This window comes from Marmota monax, unplaced genomic scaffold (assembly GCF_021218885.2).
Source record: "Marmota monax isolate L192 unplaced genomic scaffold, Marmota_monax_Labrador192_F-V1.1 WCK01_AAM20220418_F8-fsc00088, whole genome shotgun sequence".
In the NCBI taxonomy this organism is placed as follows: Eukaryota; Metazoa; Chordata; class Mammalia; order Rodentia; family Sciuridae; genus Marmota; species Marmota monax.
Genome location: NW_026694492.1, coordinates 645,318 through 669,644, shown reverse-complemented (window position 1 = coordinate 669,644; position 24,327 = coordinate 645,318). Strand labels below are relative to the sequence as shown.

The window sequence follows — 24,327 nt, the reverse complement described above, 5'->3', positions numbered from 1 at the left end:
TTCATTCGGAGAGCGGCGTGGGGCGTCGCCGCCGCCGCCGCGCGCGCCGGGGGCTGGTTAAGGCCATGAAACAAAAGAAACCCTGAGAGGGGAGCCGCTGCCACCTCCACCAGCCCGCCCCGCTGCCGTCCCCACCCACCCACCTAGTTACCTACCTCTGCCTCCTTCCCCTGCCCCTCCACCCCGCCCTCTCCGGTCTCGGAGCGGCCCTGGCGCTCCTCAGCCCGGGTCGCGGGCCTCGCCGCCTCCCCAGAGGAAAGGTGTTTGCGCGCTGAGCAGGGCCCGGGCCCTGTCCGCCATGGGGCTCGCCGCCCGCCGCGCCTGACCCGGCCGCCGCCGCCGCCGCCGCCGCCGCCATTGACAGCGCGCCGCTGCGATGCCGAGCGGCAGCTCCGCGGCCCTGGCCCTGGCGGCGGCCCCGGCCCCCCTGCCGCAGCCGCCCCCGCCGCCGCCGCCGCCGCCGCTGCCGCCGCCCGCGGGCGGCCCGGAGCTCGAAGGGGACGGGCTCCTGCTGAGGGAGCGCCTGGCCGCGCTAGGCCTTGACGACCCCAGCCCAGCGGAGCCCGGCGCACCGACGCTCCGGGCCGCGGCGGCGGCGGCGCAGGGCCAGGCCCGGCGGGCGGCGGGGCTGTCTCCGGAGGAGCGGGCTCCGCCCGGCCGGCCCGCAGCCTCGGAGGCGGCCGAGCTGGAACTGGAGGACGACGAGGAGGAGGGGGAGGAAGCAGAGCTGGACGGAGACCTGCTGGAGGAGGAGGAGCTGGAGGAGGCAGAGGAGGAGGACCGGCCGTCGCTGCTGTTGCTGTCGCCGCCCGCGGCCACCGCCTCCCAGACCCAGTCGATCCCGGGCGGGCCCCTGGGGTCTGTGCTGTTGCCTGGCGCCGGCTTCGATGCTCGGGAGGCCGCAGCCGCAGCGGCTGGGGTGCTCTACGGAGGGGACGATGCCCAGGGCATGATGGCGGCGATGCTGTCCCACGCCTACGGCCCCGGCGGCGGCGGGGCGGCGGCAGCAGCCCTAAACGGGGAACAGGCGGCCCTGCTCCGGAGGAAGAGCGTCAACACCACCGAGTGCGTCCCAGTGCCCAGCTCCGAGCATGTCGCCGAGATTGTCGGCCGCCAGGGTGAGTGCGGAAAGTGGGGATGTCCAGCAGGGCACGGCCCCGGGCGTGGGTGGGAGGCGAAAGAAACGAGCTCGAGGCGGAAAAAGGTGGAACCCAAAGAGTCCACCGATTAGGTATCTGGGAGGATCCGAGGGGCGACGGGATGAGATGGGTCACCTTGCAAAAACCCACATCGTTCCTCTCGTTCTGATTGATAAAGTATTGAGTTTCTCCGGCCATCCAATCCGGTGGTGTTCACTTTACTCGAGCTGTATTCGTGGAACACCAGACTGGCGTGGCACCAGAAACCTCAGTGAGGTAGTAAAAGGTCGGGTCAGGAGTTGCAGGTTCGGTGTTGTGTGCGGAGAGCTTGAGATTGCAAGTTTGCGCAGCAGAGCCTCTTGTAAGAGCTCCCGACTTCCCTTCGAACAGTTTATTCAGATGAGAAATGGGCAGAAATGGAGGCATGTAGAAGGAGCTTATTCAAGAGGGAAGGGATGTTTAAGTGGACCCTATCACACTACCCCCTTCCGCTATTCTGAAACTTAGCTTTTGAAGAGCAGCCTAACTCTTTTGATCTTAGTGTTCTCGAAGGTTACATTTTTATTCTCGAAAAGGCCAATGTGGCTGTCTTTTAGGACACTTTAGGGTGCACGATGAAGAAAAATTGGACAGTACGGTAATTAAGGAACTTTAGGCTTTTATGCAGTTTTCAATAAATTCTCCACTTGCCAGCACACCAGTACTGCAGACAGACTCCTCCCACATTGTTCAGACAAAGGACCTATGTCTCAGATTCCAGGAGTAGATTTGTGAAGGTGGGGGAAGGGGATGCCCAGAGTACCTCCATATCCGACATTTTTAGGGAAGGTTCTGTGTTCTTTAATGTAGCTTTTCCCCGCTGTACAAAAGGGTAAATATTACCTGCTGCCGCCTTATTACAATATGGTTGAGCCTTGGTTGCTATGTGTTTCTGTACTGTTAGGTTGAGAGCATTGTTGGGGTCAAATAAAGAGATGATGGCGCTGCTGCTTAAATGATCTCATCTTTCCCAAGTGGTCTAAAGTACACATAAATAAAGAGGTCTGTTGAAATGGTTTCACATATCAAGAGTTGGCTTTTCTTATCTCTAAGATTTTAATAAGAAAAAAATCTGAAATGTGAATATAGAAGAGAAAGCTTATTTCAGTCAACCTAGTTAATCAGTTTCACCTGCCTTGTTTGTCTGTTTTTGGTGCTATTTAGGATAATTCAGGAGAGAACTGTTTCACCTACCTAATATGAAATAATAACATTTCAATTTATAAATTCAGAACTAGTCCATCAGGAATGATGAGGGGTTGCTATGCATCACACTTGTATTTTGTCAGGTATTGAGTTTATGGTGATTAAGTTGAGAAAGTGAGATTGATTCAAACTTTCTGCCCATTATCAGAAGCTAACAGTCTAATAAACAGAATGACACTAAACTAATATGAAGTTAATGATTCTAATTCTAGTATGATGAACAAAAAGTCACCCAGGAGTGCTTTTGAGAATAGGTAAAAGCTTAACAAATGGAAGTTGAAAAAAGGCTAAGGAACAATATGAGGAAAGATGGAAGAATTATTTCTAGGTGTGATGGGCAAATCCTGTTGAATTTGGTGATGCTTAAAATTTGTAAAAGGGAGTGGTAGAAAAGGGCTGGCAAGGCAACTGTTGAGGCCAGAATATAGAATCATGAATGCCATGCTAAGGTGCCACTTGACACAAGTTGCTCCAGCATTTTTATGGTGACAGTGTAGGATAACAAAGGAAAAGAACATTTACATGCCAGTTTTATATAGGACAAGAGAATATATTTTGTAGATTTAATTTAATACAAGCTTTTGTCTTTCATATACCATACCCTTTAGTGCTGTACAATGGTCCTTAATTGTGTAAACTCTTACCTTTATGCAACACTATTATTTAAAATTAAAGATTTCAGGTTTTTATTTTGTACCATCTATTACATGGTTATAAATGAGCTAAATTCTTGGTTTTTCTTAGTGCTGTGGTTATTGGTTAATAAGGAAAATATAAATCTATTTATGTCAGAACATGGAGACAAATTGCTGACTGTCCTTTGCGATTAATATTTTCCCAGAGTTGACAGTACTGTTAAAAGTATGTCATCTTCCTTTATCTTATCTTAAGGGCAGAAAGTCTTGCCCTTTTCCTGTTTTGAACCATTCAACTAGTGGATCATTGACCCCTTTGCCACCCCTACACTCCAGTAGCATGGTAATAAAACCTGTGAAGTATTTGCTCGCTCCTATGGAGAACTAAGTAACTTCTAATGTTCACATCCTTTTATTAGTGCAGTAATTTCCCCCATGAGAGAATACCTGTCCTAAGTGATTTAAACAGGGCAAATCATTTCATTTTCTTGTTTGCTTTGAAGGAGCTAAATATTCATCCTTAAGAATTACCAATTCCTACCATTTATTCATTACCTGAAGTCATAATTTTCTGTTTGACATCTCTTAATTGGTTTTGGAAATAATTATGTCACAGATGGAGACATTTATGACTTCAGCTCTGAAGCAAAGATTAGGACAAATGGAATTCTGAGTCACATAGACTGGCAACTCATGTAGATGGCCTCTGGTTCTAGTGTCTTCCAAAAAAACAAACCACTGATTTTGATAGTGATGAAAGTTGGCAGAGTGTTTGACCTCCTGTTTTACTCCCCAGTAGCATATGGTCTTTGTGAATGTTAAATTGGCTCTGTTTTTGTATTGTTGTTTTTTAGCTATGCATCTATTGTTAATCTGACAATACTGTAAAATAAAGTCAGGAACTAAAAAGGTTTATTGGTAATCAAAGAAGTTTTAGAATATAGACATAAAAAAGAAGTCGGACCGCATTTTAAGACCTAATTTTGTAAATTTAGAAACATCTTTGTTTTTTAAGTGTAGTGCCTACAAGACCCATTGACAGTGGCTAACAGATTTAAGTCAACAGATTTTGTTCATTCATATAGTCATTAATATCTAGTAAGGCTAAAGAGTTAAAGTAGATCTCAAGATGTATTCTTAATTGCACTATAAGTAAATATTGAATGTTATAAGTGTAGTCATTTAAGGGTTAGGAACTCAGTTTTTTGTTGTTTTTTTTTTTTTTGCTGTTTAAGATGTGCATCTTGTTTTCTTCTGCGACTTTAATTGATGGAGCGTGTGTGTTCTCTAACCTCCTAGTCTAATTAAAAGTCATCCTTAGCTTTTTTATTTACTATGTCAAAAAAATTAAAGTATTCCCAATATCTGGATATTTGTGTATGAATAATATGTATGGTAAAACATTGCACATTATAAAACTTAAAAATTTTAAAGAACTGAGTAAAAATGAAAATAGGAATTCTTGTGTTTTTGTTTTTCCTGCACTGCAGTGGACTCCAAATTGGATACTATAACTTTCTAGATTTTAAATTTTAAATTTATAGTAGTTTGTGTGTATAGGCTCAGGAACTATTAGGATAGTTTCAGTTACTATCATCACTTTACAAATGGGTGTGAATCTGCTGCCTTCTTTCTGATGAACTATTCTGATTCACTAGGAAGGAAATGGGGAAAAAATATGATAATTCAAAGATGTAATTTTTTACCCCCTGGTTATAAGCAACCTAAAAATTATCCACAGAGTCACATATTTGAGAACTGTTGCTCTACTAGAGACTTTTATCTAGAAAGATTTCCAACAGTGTTTATGGTTTGGAATTCTGGGTAGTTCTCTACATCTCAAGTTTTCAAGGAAAGGTAGCATTGTGTTTAATACTTAACATACTGCTGATTTGGTTTTTTAATTTGGTGTTTATATAAATTAAAGAATTTATGGAAAGCTTAATGCTTTTGCTTTAAACTAAATGCAAAAAAAAAAATGTTTTACAATGTATGTTTCAATGTTAATAAATTATTGTAAACTACATTGAATTGCCTGTGACAGTCCCTGTTCAGGTATTCTGGAAAGAGCTAACAATCAGAAATAGATATACTGAATTCTGATTACTCTGTGCAAATAATTTACTTCATGGTCTTAAGCAAGTCACTGAAACTCCCTAGGCCCCAGAGACTCTCCTTTTGCAGCTAGACATAATCATATCTGCAATACTTTGAGAGACCCTAAAAAATAAGTTGATGTATATGAAACTGTAAGTGATGTTATAACACTTAACAGAAGATGATTTACTTTGTTAAAGCAAATCCGAAATTAATTTGGAACCATTGTAGTTAATACTGTTTACCTTTTCTGAACTTTCACAGATAGGTTTACACATTATATTCTTATGTAATGGAACTAGAACCAATTGATGATTAAATGCATGTTAGATACTTGGAACTTTTATTATTCACAGGGACTTTGCTTGTTTTAGTCATTCAGGGACATAGGCCAGCAGAGCAGTGACCATCTCAAGTGTTACTGATCTCCCTTTGTACAGGAGGATGAGAAGCCATTGCACTAGTCTTTATAAATGTTAGACCCGGAAGTAATAATTATCATATCTGCTCGTATTACATTAATCAAAGTAAGTCATCTCGCCACACCTAATTTCAAGTGGACTATAAGGCATATTATAACAGTGTGCCCAGGAGAGAGCCAGAATATTAGATGACTACCACAGCACTATTTTATAATCTATGGGATTGTTGTAGAATTTTAAACAATGTAATTTCCACTATTTGGAATTTGTCATTTTAAACTCGAAAATGAAATAATTTTCTTAAGATACTAAATTGAGGGGCTGGGGTTGTAGCTCAGTGGTAGAGTACTTGCCTAGCATGTGTGAGTCCCTGGGTTCGATCCCCAGCACCATGTAAAACTAAATAAACAAAAATAAAGGGATTGTGTTCATCTACAACTAAAAATATTTTTAATAAAAAAAGATACTAAATTGATGTATTTGCAATTTTGAAAATGTTTTAGGAAGCTCCAGATAAATCATGGTTAATGTATTTTAAAATCATATTGATTTTAAATGATTATAAAGTGATAGATATTTTTTATTAAACTACATATACTTAAATGCCTCCCAGATGGCTTATATACCATAATTTCTGGGTTTACATTTAACTTTGCCCATGATACCATTAATTCCTATATAGAGATATGCAAAGATTAAATCTGATATTTATACCTTTAAAATCATCTTCTGTTAAAATTACCAAGCCCATCTGGGTGTGGTGGCACATGCCTGTAATCCCAGTGGCTTAGGAGGCAGGAGGATCACGAGTTCAAAGCTAGTCTCAGCAAAAAAATGAGGCACTAAGCAACTCAGTGAGACCCTGTCTCTAAGTAAAATAGAAAATAGGGCTGGGGATGTGGCTCAGTGGTTGAGTGCCCCTGATTTCAATCCCCAGTACTTCCCCTCGAAAAAAAAAATACCAAGGCCAGTTATACTAAATTGAGTCTAATGCTGTTTAATCAGTTCAAGTCTTGATTCTATGACCAATTTTGAGGAATTTAAGTTACACTAAGTAACTGCAGAACCTCTTTTGTGCCAGTCTTTTTAAAATATATATATATTTTAGTTGTAGATGGATATTTATTTTGATGTGGTGTTGAGGATCAAACCCAGTGCCTCACACATTCTAGGCAAGCGTTCTGCCACTGAGCTATAACCCCAGCCCCCTGTATTTGGAATTTAAGGGCAATTCAAGTATACGTGATTCATTGCCTTTTTGCAGTAAGCAGGAAGCTTATTTGACCTCAGTAAAGTTATATCATGGAATAATAAGACCAGGACATAAAATAATAAAGAAATTATTTAATGAAAACTGGAGATGTCATTGAAATTAAGCATAAAGATTTGGTTGTGAACATGGGGTTGGCACTGATCATAAACATTGCCCTCTCCTCTATCATTCTTCCTTCCCTTTTGCCTTATCCTCTTTGTGTTAGTTTCACCACTTGTTGCCTATGATTTTGGACAAATGACTAGTTTGAGCCTCAGTTTCTCCTTAATGGAGAAAACTTATTGCTTTTACTTGTTCTTCTGGGTGCCTCTCTCACCTGCCTACCCCCATATTTGTCATGAGAATCAAGTTTGAGAAAATGTCATTAATATAAATTTACTATACAATTGTAAGTATATAGATGAGAAATTATGTGTAAGGTAAGGTAAAGTTGTTTGTGTTTGTTTGGTGTGTGTGTGTGGGGGGGGTGTTTGTTTTAAAATGGGGTCTCCCTGGGTTACCCAGGCTGGCCTTGAACTCCTGGGCTCAAGCAATCTTTCTGCTTCAGCCTCCCCAGTAACTGGCACACCACTGTGCCCATCTCAGAAATGTATTTTAAGTGATGAATTTCTTTCATACTCCTAACTAAATTATTTAAATTTAAGTTACTTGTTTTTAAAGTTTACAGTAATTTAAAATTGGAACTCTTAAGCCAAGTACATATCTGTAATCTCTGCGACTGAGGAGGTTGAGGCAGGAGGATTGCAAGTTCAAGGCCAGCCTCAGCAATTCAGCAAAGCCCTAAGCAACTTAGGCCCTCTCTCAAAATTAAAAAAAAAAAAAAAAAGCTCAGTGGTAAAGCACCCCTGGATTCAATCCCAGTACCAATTTAAAAAAAAAAATGGAGCTTTGAAAATGTATTTCCTGGCAGAGATCTAAGCTTGTCTGGAAGGAAATAATTTAAAAATAATTGATTCCGTTACATGGTACCCCAAAAGACAATTCTAAGATTTCTTTCTTTTCTGGGTTTATGGGGAGTTTTTTTGTTGTGTGTGTGTGTTTGTTTTGGCTATATGGGGAATTGAACCCGAAGCCTTGTGCATCCTAGACAAGGTCTCTGTCACTGAATTGCATACCTAGCCCTTCTTTTTTTATTTTTTGAGAGAGGGTGGACTTGAAATTACCCAAGCTGGCCTTGAATTTGGGATGCCCCTGCCTCAGCCTTCATGGTTCTGAGATTATAGGCATGCACCATTGCACCCACAATTCTTTTAGAGGATTTGTTAACATCTTCTAAAGGGCATGAACATAATTTAAAGCTCCCTAGTTAGGAAAATTGTTCTTTCATCTCTAATTTACACCCTCTTCTGGTTGTTTCATCGTTAATAGAAGGCCAAATGTGAACCTTTTCATTAAATTTCCAATCCTCTTGTTTAATATAATTAAGTGAAAAAAGGAAGGGGGAGACTTTTGGTTTGTTTTGTTCATATTCTTAAAAATACCTTCAGTGAGCAAGGATTTCTTTTCTACTCCAAACATAATGCAAGAAAAGAAGGCAGGTTGGGATGATAGTGATTTTAAGAAACATTAGTTTATAACTTTGAGCAATTCCAAGCTTCAGTTTTCTTGTATAAAATGAGATGGTCTCTCAAAGTTCTTATATTTTGAGTTCCTTCTAAAGATAGTTCCTGAAATGTAGAAGTAAACCAGATTTCAAAATACCAATTTGGTTGATTTCACACCAAAGTTACTTGTTTTTTAAGTTTACAGAATTTAAAATTGGAACTCTGAGCCAAGTACACATCTGTGATCTTTGTGACTGAGGAGGTTGAGGCAGGAGGATCCCAAGTTCAAGGCCAGCCTCAACAATTCATCAAAGCCCTAAGCAACTTAGGCCCTCTCTCAAGGGCAGAGTTCATAATATCTTAACTTGTTTTTCATAATGTAAATATATTTTTTTCTTTAGGAGATAGATTTTTTAAATGTTTTCAACTTCCTATAAAAAAATCAGCACATTTTGACTTTTGTAATAACAAACATTTAAGTGTGTCAGACACTGTGCAGAATTGCATGTATCAGCTCATTTGATCTATTCTTATTTCCATTGCAAAGATAAGGAAACAGGTCTGAGGAGTTATAAGCAAGTTGCCCAAGGTCTAAAGCTAACATAACTAGAGACTTCAATCAATACTCCTGTCTCAGTGAGCAGTAGAAGAAGGAGACACAAAATCAGCAAAGATATAGATGATTTGAACACCATCAACAACCAACAACATAAGAAAATGATTGATCATTGTCTACAAATGAACATGTACAAACACTAAATCCTTTTGATGCTTGAAATTGATACAAGGTAGTAAAGGCAGAACTAAATTTTAGTCATCTTTGCATCCTTAATATCAGTTAAACTACCTAAAGTAGATACTTGCAGTTTATTTGATTGGATTGAGTTGCTAGATTAGAGACTTTCCATTTTATTATTTACATTTTACTTTCTGTACTGTAGTAATGAGGACTTTTTCACTCTTGCCTTTAATTCCTAGCTCTTTATTTAAGGAGACAGTCCAAGTTGAAGTTGTTTGGGGCTTTTAAAGGGCAGTAGATGCTACTTGGTTGAAGGCATTAAATGTCCCCATGAAAACTGATAATAAAACTAAAATCATGTAAATGGAGCTGTTTGAAGTGCTGTCATGTGAGATGAACAGTATTCCTAATTAAAAATTCAGACAATTTTGGCTTTTAAAAAATTAACAAAATAGACGCTTGACCCTAGAAAGAAAAGCTGTTAATACTATATTATACATTTAGGGGTACATTGCATCCTTAAACTATATTATTTATTATTTAAATATTGGAATAAAACAAGTCTTTTACTGGGGTTTAGCTGTTATTTATCAGACTTTGACAATAATTTTGAAATTGAGTTACTGAAAAGTGAAGGGAACTTTTGAATGGTCTAGACTTATAAAGGGGAAAGGGCCTTATTTTATATAAAATCATTAAATAAAATGACTACCCCTTGCTAATTGTAATATATCACAAACTTGAAATGATGTGCTTTTACAGGGAAATAGTATAGAGTAGTGAAAAAAGTGTGGAATTAAGACAATTTAGGTTTGAGATCTTATAAACATCTGGAAGATTTGAGCAATCCAATTAAGCTCTTTCCTGCCCTTTCTAAAGCACTGTAATCTGATGATTAAATGAAAATCTAGAAGAGAGCCAGGAAGACTAAAAGTGTTCTGCATTTTTTTTTTAAATTTCAAAAGTAGGTCCAGTCTCCCAGATACTAGATGAGTTTACTCATCTACCACTGAGCTACATTCCCAATGAGCATTTTTAATACAGTATTTGTTTAATCGTTAAAATAAATAAATGAGCGAAATATTTTAATCATAATTATTCACACATGAAGGAGAGGTGGAGGTTAGTGACCTGCTTACATTGACCAAGCTGGTTTGCTAGTCTATTTAGTCTTGTGTTCTTAATCATTATTCTGCCAACCTTTTGTGAAAGAAAGAATAAATGGATATATTCATTTGAAATATGGTAGTGTGTGATTGTCTCAAGTACATTTTAAACTTCAGAGAGAGGAAGAGATAACTATGTGTTTCTTAAAAGAGGGACTTGATCCAAAAAGGTCAGCATTAGAAAAGACCTGGAAGTTGACTGACCTGATATGCAAACAGCAGGTTACTAGGCATTGATTACAACCCAATTCAGCAGATAGTTTCCTTTGAACTGGGCCTTAAAGAATTCATTTAATAATGAACATATTCCCATGTTTTTATTATTCTTTATTTCCATAGAGCCTCTCCCCTTCTCTCCCTCCTCCCTCCCTCCCTCCCTCTCTCTCTCTCTCTCTCTCACTCACTCACACACACACACACACACACACACACAGATTTTCTGCTTTGCTAAGTGACCAAGTGACCATGTTTGTTACTGAGGTAACTTGGGGAGGAAAGAGTATGCAAGGAAGGTTTTCTAAGGCTATTTAAGAAAATAATCTGAGCAGAGAGAGAATAGATAAGACATGCTTAGGAGATGATGAAGTTTAGGAGAAGGTAGTTTTTTGTTTTGTTTTGTTTTAAATCAGGCCAAGGAGTTCAGTTTTCTTGAAGGTAAAAAGAGCTGTTCAAGTTTTGACTCCCTTCTCTTCATTTTTACTAAAGAATGTATGTAATGATTTCCAAGTAGGATCCTTTTCTCCTCTAAACAAGTGTGAGGGGCAGATTTTTGAAGACAGGTATAACAAAAGGACTACCAAAAAGTGAAAATGTACATACAGTTTGTTGTTTCTACAGTGTTGGGGATCCAACCCAGGAGCAACTAAACTTTCTAAAGCAAGCACTGGACCACTGAGCTACAGCCACATCTCCATAGTACAATTGTGATGTTTGTATTTGTGTTTTCTTAAATCACTATGTATAAATAAGTGTGTGTGTGTGTGTGTGTGTGTAATTTATGGAGTAAATGGAAACTACAAAAGGTGTGTGTGTTTTAGTCAGCTTTTTCACTGCTGTGAATAAAGGACCTGAACAGCACAACTGTAGAGTAGGAAAGGTTTATTTGAGGGCTCATGGTTTCAGAGGTCTTAGTCCATAGAAGGCCAGCTCCATTCCTTGGTGCTCATGGTGGAAGAGTGTGGCGGAGGGAAGCGGAATCAAAGAGAGACTCTACTCACTAGATACAAATATATATAGCCATGCCCCAATTCCCACCTCTTCCAGCCACACCCTACCACCCAATTAATCCCTTTAGGGATTAATTTACTGACTAGATTAAGGCTATAACCCAGTCATTTCTCCTCCAAACTTTCTTGCATTGTCTGACACATGAGCTTTTGGGGAACACTCACATTCAAACCATAACTCTGTGTGTGTGTGTGTGTGTGTGTGTGTAAAATGTATGGAGTAAATGGAAACTTCAATAGTTCCATTTCTGAGAAATTTCCTTGTCAAAAATCAAAAGCATAAGAACTTGAAATAAATATACTAGATGTTAGAACCGAACAGTATTATGTATACATGGCTTCTATCTTGCATACTCTCTTTCATTCTCTTAGCATTTTTCTACTGATTATTATTATGGCCATTCAGGTAAGTCTCTCTGCCTTCAGTCTCTGAACATTAACTGATATATTCCCATCAGTCTAACATACATATCTGATATGTTCCTTCTCTACACAAAATTCTTTGCACCTACAAAGTTATTTCCCTTGTCTGGCATTGAAGACTTCTGCCTTATCCTCATTCTGCCAGCTTTCACAATACTGACCTAACTTAAGTTTCCCCACTGTGCCATTCTGAACCTTCATTCCCTGCTTTTGACCTGTAGTTCTTTTACTCTCCTAGAATTTCCACCTGGCAAAAATCACTTTTTTCAGGCCTCAGTTCAAATTCTTTTGAAGCCTTCTTTCATTTGCTATAAGCGGTAAAGCCTTCTCCTTTATATGTTCCCACTACCTTGTATGCCTGCTTTTATTAAAGCAATTATCTTATATCGGTATTGCTTGCATGACTGTTTTCTTTCTAGACTGGGAGCTCCTTGAGGTCAGAAATACTTATAACTCCTTACACTATCTGAAAGTAGCATCTGTACCTTTAGAGTTGGAAGTTTAACATTTGTATGGATAAAGCATTAGGTTGAACTTTATCTCATAATTGGTAAAATGCTCTTGAGCCCCAAGAAGGAGTGATTTAGCTATGAATACCTAGGCAAAGCCCCTAGGATAAAGGAGAAAACAGCTTCTGCTTATTTTCCACCAAACCACTCACTTCTCAACATAAACACAGTTACCTTATAAAAGTCATTCTCAACACCTAGCTTATAGTATTCTTCTTTTCTTCCTATTTAATTTATAACTCTTGTGTGGGGAGTCTACTAGGGATTGAATCCAGGGGTGCTTTAGCACTGAGTTATATCCTCAGACCTTTTTTTATTTTGATGTAGGTTCTCATTAAATTTGCCAAGGCTGACCTTGAATTTGGGATCATCCTCCCTCAGCCTCCTAAGTTGCTGGGATTACAGGTGTGTGCTGCCATACCTGGCTTAACTTTTACCTCTATCCCTTCACTGTGCCACCATACCTGGCTTAACTTTTACCTCTATCCCTTCACCCTATTTCATTGTTTTGTGATTCCACACACCTCTCCCTGACTGTATTTTATGTCTGTTCTCTGCGCAGGCCATTCACTCCTGAATTGGGATTCAAAATTTTCATGACCAAATACTTTATTTCTTTAAAAAGCTGGGTACTTGAATATGAAGACACGAATTGGTATGAACATACTTTATATACAAACAGATGAAAAATTGTGCTCTCTATGTGTAATAAGAATTGTAATGCATTCTGCAATCATGTATTTTTAAAAATTAATTTAAAAACAAAACAAAAAAAGCTTGGGTACTTGGAAGAAAGGGAGAAATTGAAAGAAAGGAAAGGGATAATGTGAAGGCAGACAATTTCTAACTATCTATGAAAATACCAAAGGATTGTTTTAAGTGTTTATTCAAATGTAATTAAGATTATGGACCTTTTGCTATTTGGAGTGTGTCTCAAATCATCTGGTGGATCCACATGAGTATGTAAAAGCAGAAAACTTTTCCCAGCTGGGTTTGAGTATGAGGAGGGGAGCTATATTCTTGAAATAATAAATTTGGTAATTGAAGCCACTTAGTGACTTGGTATGACAACATAAAACAAAAGCAGGTAATAAGCAAATTAAAGGATAGAAAAAAAATTCTGGACTGGCAATTCTAGATTTACTATAACACGTTATTAATATAATATTCAGTGTAAAGCTACTGCTTAATATTGAATATTTCTGATTGAAAACCTTCTAGAATATCCTGTAGGGTACTGAATAAGAATATAAGACAAATAACATTTTTTTCTCTGCTCCCTTAAGGCAGTTGTTGTGGAATTCTTAAAGGCTTAAGAACCATGTAGTAGTTTTTTGTTGCTCCATAAGAGTTACCATAAATTTTAGTGGCTTAAAACAACACAGATTTATTATCTCAGTTTCTGTATGTCAGCAGTCTAGACATGGTGTGTCTGAATTCTTTATTCAGGGTCTCAATGGGCTGAAATCAAAATATTGATCAGGACTACATTCTCATCTAGGTGTTCATGTCTCACGCAAGCTCACTTATTGACAGAATTCATTTCTTCAGGATTGGAGGATGGAGGCCTCCATTTTCCTTCTAATTCTCAGCTCCTAGAGGCCACTGCCATGAGGTCACCATAGGCAATTCACCACAGATTGTTTACTTTCTCCCCCCTTAGCCAGAGCACATTTCTGAACCTCCTCCTGAGCAGACAAACAAACAAAAAAAAACTTTTAAAGGGCTCATGGTTAAGTCAAACCCACCAAGAAAATCTGGATAACCTCCCTGTTTTAAGGTGAACTTGGATCATAATTACATCTACAATATCCCTTTCCAAGGGTACATAGACTGTAATTGACTGAAAGTATGTATATACCAGAAATGAGGGTAAGGGGGCATTTTAGAATTCTGCCTGCCATATCTACTGAAAGGACTGTACCTTTTTAAAGGATTTTATAGTGGATGATATATAGCTCCTTGGATTTTTTTGCCTAAGTATAAATTCAGTTTATCATGTAATGCCCTTTCTTCTGGAAAGTGGGAACAAATGGTAAAGATAGGCCATGTGGTCTTTTTGCCAACACCTAAGTGAATCAGTTTTAAGAATTAGAATAAAAACAAAAACAGTTTGGAAAACCTTGCTGTGAGGATCCAAGTCTTGTTTCTGATAGCTTGGAAAAGTTGTTCGTTTTTTTGTTTTGTTTTAATTTTCACTATTATCAATGTCTAGGCGCTCTGGCCTCCAAAAGATACTTTAGGTGACTACAGAGCAAATCTATAGTATTACCATTTTCAGCTGTATCAAATTCCATCTGCAAAATCCTATATCTTTAACATATGTTCTCAACAACTTTTCCACTTCACTACACTGGTTTGTATGTTGCAAGAACATTATATGATTCGTTGAACTATAGAAAATGGTCTTTAAGGTGGTCTAAGATAAATCTAGTCTAGAGGTTTTAAATTTTAGTGGCTGGAACCCACAGAAAAAATAACATTTTACATTGAAGCTCATTGTATACATATTTCAGTGAAACATTTGGAACCCATTGGGTTTTTTTTCTTTTTTATGCTGATTGTAAAACACAAAGTTAATATTGCAACTCATAGTTTCAAAAACACCAAAGACAATTACATTTCAGTTCCTTTTCTTCCTTTTAACTCTCTTCCCACCAACAAAAGGGCCTTCCTCTTAGGTTGTTAAGGCTGAAAGATGCTCTACACCCCAGAGAAGGAAGGCAGGATTCTTTGCTATATATAGTAGGTAGGGGAAAATATCAGAGTTCTCTGGCTGCAGCTAAAGAGGTTTTCCTCTGCAACGGTGATTTAGAAAGAGGAAGTGGGTTCTTATACCAGCAAGTTGGAGACTTTTTATTTGGGGATTTTTCCCCCCAAAATTAAGGTAAAATTATACCTATGAAGTTGTTGATGTTACTCTAGTCCTTGAACTCTGAACCACTGGGTTTAGATTCCTGTCTTTTGACAAACTTGAATACAACTTGCCATGTTAGTTTTTGTCTATAACTGTAAGAACACAAGTGTTAATCCTTACATTTTAAAGTTATAAAACCTTGTTCAACTTTGAGATTATGAAATGATTTATCCTGCTGTTCATGTAATATAAAATAACCTAAATAATACCAACTAAAAGTCTAATTAGTATGACTAGTAAAATTATCATTTGTTTTACTTTTCTTAATCACATTTTTTTAAAAAATTATATATTTGTATTGAGTATACAGTGAAAACTAAGTTTCCTCCTTACCCTATCCCTCTCATTGAACCAATTTTACAAATATATAATAGTCTGTATTATAACTGTGCTAGCTTCATGCTAATCTAAACAATAAGTAGATAATATAATACAGAAGGTATTCTGTACCTGTGCCAACATTTCTACAAATGGGATTGTAGAGGCATAAGATAATTTTGATAGATACTGCAAACAGCCCTCCAGAGAAAGCAGTTCATGCTCTGAACAGCTAAATAAGAGTGCCATTTTCCCCATTCTTACTCCAGTGTTATAATGTTTCTGATATTTGAAAATCTCGTGGATAGAAAATTATAGCTCAATTCCTATGGAAATAATTCCTATGGAATTTCCATCTTCAAAGCCACTTCTTTGCTTTCTTTACTGTGTACTGTTTTAGCTGTTTTTCTCTTAGGTTTTAATGTTTTGATATGTAAGGGAGGGAATAGGAGGTAAGGGAGAGAAATTAGCCATTTGTGAGTTAAATTGTGAATATATTTTTTTTGACTATGGTTTTTCTGACTTGCCATCAACTAACTTTTTTAAAGCCTGCTCTAATTTTTGATTTATCAGTCCTTTTATGGCTTATGAGTTTTATGTAACTCTGAGATTATAAATTCTTGCATTATTTTTAAAAATATCTTTGCATTTTCAACCAAATTCAATCTAATAGACTTTTTTTAAAATAAATTCTTACCATCTCCATCCATAAGATTAAAACAGATTCTCATTTAGTTTGTGTCACTCTTTTTTATTTTAAAATTTTTTTTATTTGTTCTTTTTAGACATACACATGACAATAGAATGTATTTTGACATTATACATACATGGAATATAACTTCCCATTCTTGAGGTTGTACATGATGTGGTAACAATGGTCATGTATTCATATATGAACCATAGGAAAGTAATGTCCGATTCATTTTACTGTCTTTTCTATTTCACCCCCTCCCTTCCCCTAATCTCCACACACCCTCCCCTCCATTGTGTGTTAGCATCTGCCTGTTAAAGAGAACATTCAGCCTTTGGGTTTTGGGGATTGGTTTATTTCACTTAGCATGATAGTCATTTACTGGCAAATACCATAATTTCATTCTTCTTTATGGCTGAGTAATATTCCATTATGTCTGTATACCACATTTTCTTAATCCATTCATCTATTGAAAGGCACCTGGGTTGGTTCCATAGCTTAGCTGTTAGGAATTGGGCTGCTATAAACATTGATGTGGCTGTGTCACTATAGTATGCTGATTTTAAATCCTTTGGGTATATACTGAGGAGTGGGATAACTGGTCAAATGATGGTTCCATTCCAAGTTTTCTGAGGAATCTCCATACTGCTTTCTAGAGCGGTTACACCAATTTGCAGTCCCACCAGCAATGTATGAGTGTACCTTTTTCCCTACATCCTTGAGGTTGTGTCACCCTTTTATAAACTCCACTGTTTAAGTAGTCCCTAACTTTATAGTGTACTCATATTCTAGGAATCATCTGTTATTTGGTTGGAAGTCAGAATATAACTGTCCTATAGAAACAAGTGTTAGGATGAAACAAGTGTGAAGTTTCCAACAATCCTAATCTGATTTTCAGGTACTTTGGTAAAACTCATAAAATTTAAGGAAAAAAAAAAAAAACAGTACTTTCCTCTGTTTAATTGGCAATCGCTTAAAAAGGGTTGGCTTTGCTATCTTCCACTTATATATTTCTCCTGATGTACAAAACCTAACCACATGACCCTTTTAGATGATATAGACCTTTCTCCACATCTTAGAAGTGATTTAAGTTCAAAATATTCATCTTTTCTTTTTCCAATGAACTATGTATTGAACACCTATTTTTAGTAACAGCCATAGGCAAGATATTGTTCTGTGTACCTTTAACCATATTTTCTCTGCTAATAATATACCTATGAAGTATTAAATAGAAATATTCTACAGTGTAACTGACAGTTCCTTAATAGTCTCAGAAGTTGTTTAGAGAGGTTTCTTAGTTCAACTTTCCACAAGTAAAGGTTAAAATTAAAAGGGGCCAATCCTAGAACCTTAGACTAACTTGCCCTTTGTCCTCAGTAGAATTTGCCCAGTATTTTTCTGCAAGATGATCAGGATTATTGTCAGGAATGTGACTAACAGAGAGCTTTCTTGCCTTGTCAACTTGTTGCCCAGAATATGAACTCATATAACTGAATAATGGCTGTAACTTCTTGAGTAGTATGCATATTTATACTTATTTCAGATTTTGCTCTTTTTTTTTTTTTTTTGCAGTACTGGGGATTGGACCCAGGGACGTTCTACCATTGAATTGTATCACCAGACCTTTTTAACTGCTGAATTGCCCCAACTGTCTTCAAATTTGAAATCATCCTGCCTTAGCCTCCCAAATCACTGGGATTCAGATGTGTGCCACTACACCCAGCTTCTTTCAGATTTTCTTAAGACATCTATAAATCACAGATTAGCCAGTGGAATATGATTTTAATTCTTAGTCTCAAGCAATATCTATTGTGCTAAGTGTTTTGCTTATGTTAATGATAAAATATGAAAGATTTGTTGCTCTGATCTTCCAGCTCATATTCTGTTGTAGAGCAAAAGCAGAGTATAGTATACACCTAAAAGTTACACCACCCTTTTTTAAACTTTCTGTGGTTTAGCCAGGCGTGGGGGCACATGCTTGAAATCCCAGCTACTAGGGAGACTGAGGCAGGAATAATACAAGTTTTATGTCAGTCTGGGCAATTTAGTGAGACTCTGTCTCAAATTTAAAAATAAAAAGGGCTGGGGATGTAGCTCATTGGTAGAGTGCTCTGGAGTTCAATCCCCCATCCAAAAAAAAAAAAACCCAAAAACTTCCTGTAGTTCATTATAGATGTAAACTTACAGTAGCATTCTATAATAAGTTTTCACATTTACAGTAGCATAAATTTGATGTTTCTTGGAGAACCCCCCAAGCCACCCTCTCCCTTAGCCTTTTATACCTCATTCAGTTCCTATGCTAAGTGCTTTTTGAGTCTTCTCAAAGGAATATGACCTTAACGTTACAACATCTCTAACCTTGATATACTGTTTCTTACTTCTTTAACTAGCAACTCAGTCTTCAGTTCCCCGTTTCTGAAACTAGCTTTGTAGCCAGTGATGAGATTTTTGAAAGTATAATAAAATGAAGGAAAATTAAGACACTTGGGAAAGCTCTTTGAGGAAGAGAGGCATCATCTTGATGTCTCTTTGGTGATGCTTCCACGTGTATTTCTGTTTTCAAAGGACCACACAGTTTTTGCATGATAATATACCTAGGATCCAGCAGTGAAAAGCCAGCCATTTCTTTATAAGTTCCACAGTTTGTTAGAGGGAGGAACAGAATCTTCATTTGTAGTTGAGATCTAGATGTACAAGAGTAGGTTGCATAAAGTTGTTCTTGGATGTGCTAAATTGAAATTAGCATAATCAGCTCCCTTCAATAAGATTGGATTAACGATGGATGTGGTGACTCACCTGTAATCCCAGCACACCTATAATCCCAGCAATTTGGGAGGCTGAGGCAGGAGGATCACAAGTTCAATACCAGCCTCAGCAACAGTAAGGCGCTAAGCAACTCAGTGAGACCCTGTCTCTGAATAAAATATAAAATAGGGCTGGGGATGTGGCTTAATGGTTGAATGCCCCTGAGTTCAATGCCTGGTACAAAAAAAAAAGCTTAGATCCAATGCAATGTGGTAAGAAAGGCCCACTGTCCTTATATAGAAGAACAGTGATTTTCTTTCAACAAATGTTTCATGGCAGTCTTGTGGTATACATGGATATTCAACTGCCCAGTACTTTTGGAATTCTGAAAAAAGTCATATCAGTCAGTCCTGGGAGAGGCTAAACTTCATAGAGGATGAGGTGTCTATACCAAAACCTGATTAACAGGAGTTAAGCAAACAGAGCTAGGAGTAAAAAAGGCAAAGAAAGATTCCAGGCATGGAAATGAGGGAACATGGATGTACCATGATTGAGCCGAAATTCAACTGGTTGGAGCAGAAGTGAGATGACCTGCTAGCCATTAATATGGGCTGAAATATACTGAAGAGTGTAAGGAATGAGGAAAGGGTAAAAGGGAGTGGTGAAAGATGAAGTTAGAGGCATTCAGATATAAGCTAAAGAGGGGCCTTGTAGGCCATATTGTTATTATTAATTTTTCAGGGGCAAAGAACAGAAAGGAAGGTTTAAGAAAAAGACCTGCCCAAATTGTATCTCCTTGTCTTCAATAGCACTTAGCTTATGTTAAGATCTTTGAAAAGTATAACCCCAAAGTTTTATGCCTTAGTTGTGTTTTTGACATTGGTTATAGTTTAAAGCCCTGTAATCTTACATTGGTGCTGATAATCAATGGTTATTCAAATTAAGTTGGCTAAAGTCAGGAATTATGTCTTCAGTGTTTTATTTAATACTCTTAGGATTTGAAACCAAGGCCTTTTACGTTTGGCTCTACCAATCAGAGTAGCCCTTCCTTAATAAAACCACATTCAATACTCATATTTCATATAGTCTCAAGTATCTGTTTCTTATGAATGGATCAAGAACTTTATGGTTGATGCTAAATCATTCTATATTACTTTTTTTTTCTTTATCCCTGGGCTTTTATGGTTGTCTCACACATATGAAATTCAACGTCAGCTCCCCCCCCACGCTGCCAAGATACTTACCTTTATTAGAATTTTCAAAAACAGTCCACTCAATTTTCATAGAAATACAATATCAGTTTCATATTTATATCCTACTCTAGTATATGTAATTAAGATAAACAATTTAGATAATTTAATTACTAGCATGAGTACAGCTAGCATAACCCAGATGGGAGTAAACTGATTGAGCCTGGAATTCAACTGGTGAGGGCAGAAGTGAAATGACCTGATAGCCATGAGTATTCAGTAGTCATCAAGGAGAGAGTAATAGTAAGACCATTGATTTTGAAGTCAGGCTGAGTTTAATTGGCTCTGCTACTTACTAGTTGTGTGAACAACACATATAACAACACAACAACTTATATGATTTTTCTGAGCTTCAATTTAGCTTCCTTAGCAGTTAAAAGAGTATAATAATCTGGTTCTTAGAAGTAAAAGGAGTAATAGTCTGGTTCATAGAGTTATTATATAGATTAAATGAGACAATTAATGTTAATGTCTCACCTGCACATTAATGTTTTTTGCCACTATCACCCTACAATGTAGTAAATTATTAGTGTTCTGAAAATCAAACCCTCGGTATAGCTTATCTATATAGAAAACTTCATGCATCATTTGCAGTGACTAATGACAAGAGGAAGTAGACAATGAGACTGACTTCTGAGTTACAGCCTTCCAGTAGAGGTACCATCTCTGCCCAAATGAAGACCACCAGATAAGTATACCTCCAGATATAGGAGCACTAGTAGAATGAGGAAAGTTTTGTCGTTTAGTGATGTTTTTATGGCAAAGAGCAAACTCTAAAACTTTTGAAAATAAAAACTGCCCATTGGCAGACATTTAGTTTGAAAGCACTCTCTGTGATTTGTATTTACAAATATCTTTGAAATCAATAAAAAAGATGATCAAAAAAATTTAATCAAATATCTTTGAAGTCAGTATTGACTTTTGTGAAATGTTTTCTTTCAAACAGGTTGTAAAATTAAAGCACTGAGAGCCAAGACAAACACATATATCAAGACACCTGTTCGTGGTGAAGAGCCCATTTTTGTTGTCACTGGACGGAAAGAAGATGTTGCCATGGCCAAAAGAGAAATCCTCTCAGCTGCAGAGCACTTCTCCATGATCCGTGCATCTCGAAACAAAAATGGCCCTACCCTGGGAGGGTTGTCATGTAGCCCTAATCTGCCCGGTCAAACCACCGTCCAAGTGAGGGTCCCCTATCGTGTGGTGGGATTAGTGGTTGGACCCAAAGGAGCAACGATTAAAAGAATTCAGCAGCAGACCCACACGTATATAGTAACTCCAAGCAGAGATAAGGAGCCTGTCTTTGAAGTGACAGGGATGCCTGAAAATGTTGACCGAGCCCGGGAAGAAATAGAAATGCATATTGCCATGCGTACAGGAAACTATATAGAGCTCAATGAAGAGAATGATTTCCATTACAATGGTACTGATGTCAGCTTTGAAGGTGGCACTCTTGGCTCTGCGTGGCTCTCCTCCAATCCAGTTCCTCCTAGCCGCGCAAGAATGATATCCAATTATCGAAATGATAGTTCCAGTTCTCTAGGAAGTGGTTCTACAGATTCCTACTTTGGAAGCAATAGGCTGGCTGACTTTAGTCCAACAAGCCCCTTTAGCACAGGAAACTTTTGGTTTGGAGATACACTACCATCTGTAGGCTCAGAAGATCTTGCAGTTGACTCTCCTGCCTTTGACTCTTTACCAACATCAGCTCAAACTATCTGGACTCCATTTGAACCAGTTAACCCACTCTCTGGCTTTGGGAGTGATCCTTCTGGTAACATGAAGACTCAGCGTAGAGGAAGTCAGCCATCTACTCCTCGTCTGTCTCCTACATTTCCTGAGAGCATAGAACACCCACTTGCTCGGAGGGTTAGGAGCGACCCACCTAGCACAGGCAACCATGTTGGCCTTCCAATATACATCCCTGCTTTTTCTAATGGTACCAATAGTTACTCCTCTTCCAACGGTGGTTCCACCTCTAGCTCACCTCCAGAATCAAGAAGAAAGCACGACTGTGTGATTTGCTTTGAGAATGAAGTTATTGCTGCCCTAGTTCCATGTGGCCACAACCTCTTCTGCATGGAATGTGCCAACAAGATCTGTGAAAAGAGAACGCCGTCATGTCCAGTTTGCCAGACAGCTGTTACTCAGGCAATCCAAATTCACTCTTAACTATATATATATACATAAATACTATATCTCTATATGGACTCGTAAAGGCATGGGTATAATGGTACCCCCAGTAAACTTCCTAATGAATTCTTATGACTGTTATCAGGCTTTATTGGGATTAGGCTAAAGTTGTTAGTAAACTTATAAAAGGCTGCTATGGTAACACTAAACCTAAGTGGTCTCTTGTCTATTAGTTTGGTTTGAATTATTAATACTATCCTGTAGACCCAGAGACATAGCTTGTGTAAGAATTGCAAAAGCTGAAGTTCACCTTGGCTGAGCGAAGATCATAGGTTGTGTGACCTATGAGAAAAGGGTATACATCTGAGATTCCAAACAGTGGGTCCCAAAGCCTAACCACATTAAGAGTTTATGGAGGGTACTTGGCATTACAGATGACTCAGACACTTCCAGTGCTGCCTTCTTTACACTGCCAGTTTTGACAAAACAGGTTTGTTTGTTTTTTATTTCTCAATAACTTATGCCTAACTCTGCAGGATTGCAAGTAACTTTTTAATGCATTGTGATTACTTATTGGTAATAATAGGGCTGATGGCAGTTTACTAGATCACTGGTTATAATTTGGGACAAAAACTGCTACATTGACCTTCATCTCGCCCAGAGTGCTCAAGGCTGGTATGATCAATGGATCAGGAATGCAATTGTCTCTATTGTGAATTCCTACCCATAGCCTCCTTTAGTGAATGTGGAAATGGCCACCATTTCAGGAAGGGCTTTGGGATGCATCTATATTGGCTGATAATTGAGGATGCGAACATTCCATTCATTAGTCTGATCAAGCTATTGATTAATTTTTAGACTAGATCAAAATGTGAAACATTTTATGTTCAATCCATATTTGTCTTGCACATTATAAATATATTTTTATTTTTTAGTAATGTAGGGGATGGGGAGGGAGATAATAATGCCCTTGGCATAACTCACGAAAGCAGCTGTGACGACCTCCAATCAGTTTACTTCATTTCAAAACTATTTCCAATCACAAGGAAAGATTTCTTTAAAATACACTTGTACATTTCACCTATGGATGTCTATAACTTCATCCTCGGTATGTTCCCAAATCTGTGCTGGCATTGAAAGGACAAAACATTATACTGGTGGGTTTTTCTACTAATTATTTTTTGAAGCGTTATTTTCCCAACACAAAAGAACTTTTTTTCTCAGTATAACAAAAATGAAATCCTATGTGTATTCAATAGTAAATAGACAAATTTTATTTTTTATTTCCACTTGAAGAGTTACATTTCGTATAAAAGTTTACAAATAACGGTTTTTATTTTGATTTTTTCAGTATAAAAAAGTTGCCTTGATGGCATATTATGATGTAATGCTAATTGCTTGTAGGATAGTTAAATGTCAGTATTGAAACCTAATCTCTAGCTGCCGTCTTGTAGATATGAACGAATGTTCACCAAGCATGTGTTTTGTATTTTGTTGCATTGTACACTGCAACTAATAAGCCAAGGAATCGACATATATTAGGTGCGTGTACTGTTTCTAAAAAACACAAACTAAGAATGATAAATTATCAATATAGTTTAGTATTTGCTAATTTTACTACACTCTTTTGTTATGTATATGTAGGGAAGTCATAGGGATTATAAATTCAATTTGAGTAAAGTTTAAAACCATATATTTTATGATAAAGGGCCTTTAACTTAAGATGGCCAAAGCACTGATATTATATATTTGCTGTAAAGAGAATTATAAGAGTTTTATTTTTCTGATATTAAAAGTTACTTAATAAAGACTTGTTTCCATTAACTTGAATGTATTCTCCTTGGTGTTTTTTATA

At 37.9% G+C, this 24,327-nt stretch overlaps 1 protein-coding gene across 1 annotated transcript; it reads left to right on the top strand.

Annotated features, from left to right (window-relative positions):
- Nucleotides 1-361: 361 nt before the first annotated feature.
- On the top strand, nt 362-24,302 carry Mex3c (mex-3 RNA binding family member C). The gene is made up of 2 exons (XM_046419484.2): nt 362-1,118; nt 21,286-24,302. Exons 1-2 carry the CDS (start codon nt 377-379, stop codon nt 22,509-22,511), a joined length of 1,968 nt encoding a protein of 655 aa, XP_046275440.1. The 5' UTR covers nt 362-376; the 3' UTR covers nt 22,512-24,302.
- The last annotated feature ends 25 nt before the right edge of the window (nt 24,303-24,327 follow it).

Coding starts and splice junctions, on each gene's coding strand:
- Mex3c (XM_046419484.2), top strand. CDS start 377: ATGCCGAGCGGCAGCTCCGCGGCCCTGGCCCTGGCGGCGGCCCCGGCC. Junction 1,119..21,285: donor CGAGATTGTCGGCCGCCAGG/GTGAGTGCGGAA, acceptor TCTTTCAAACAG/GTTGTAAAATTAAAGCACTG.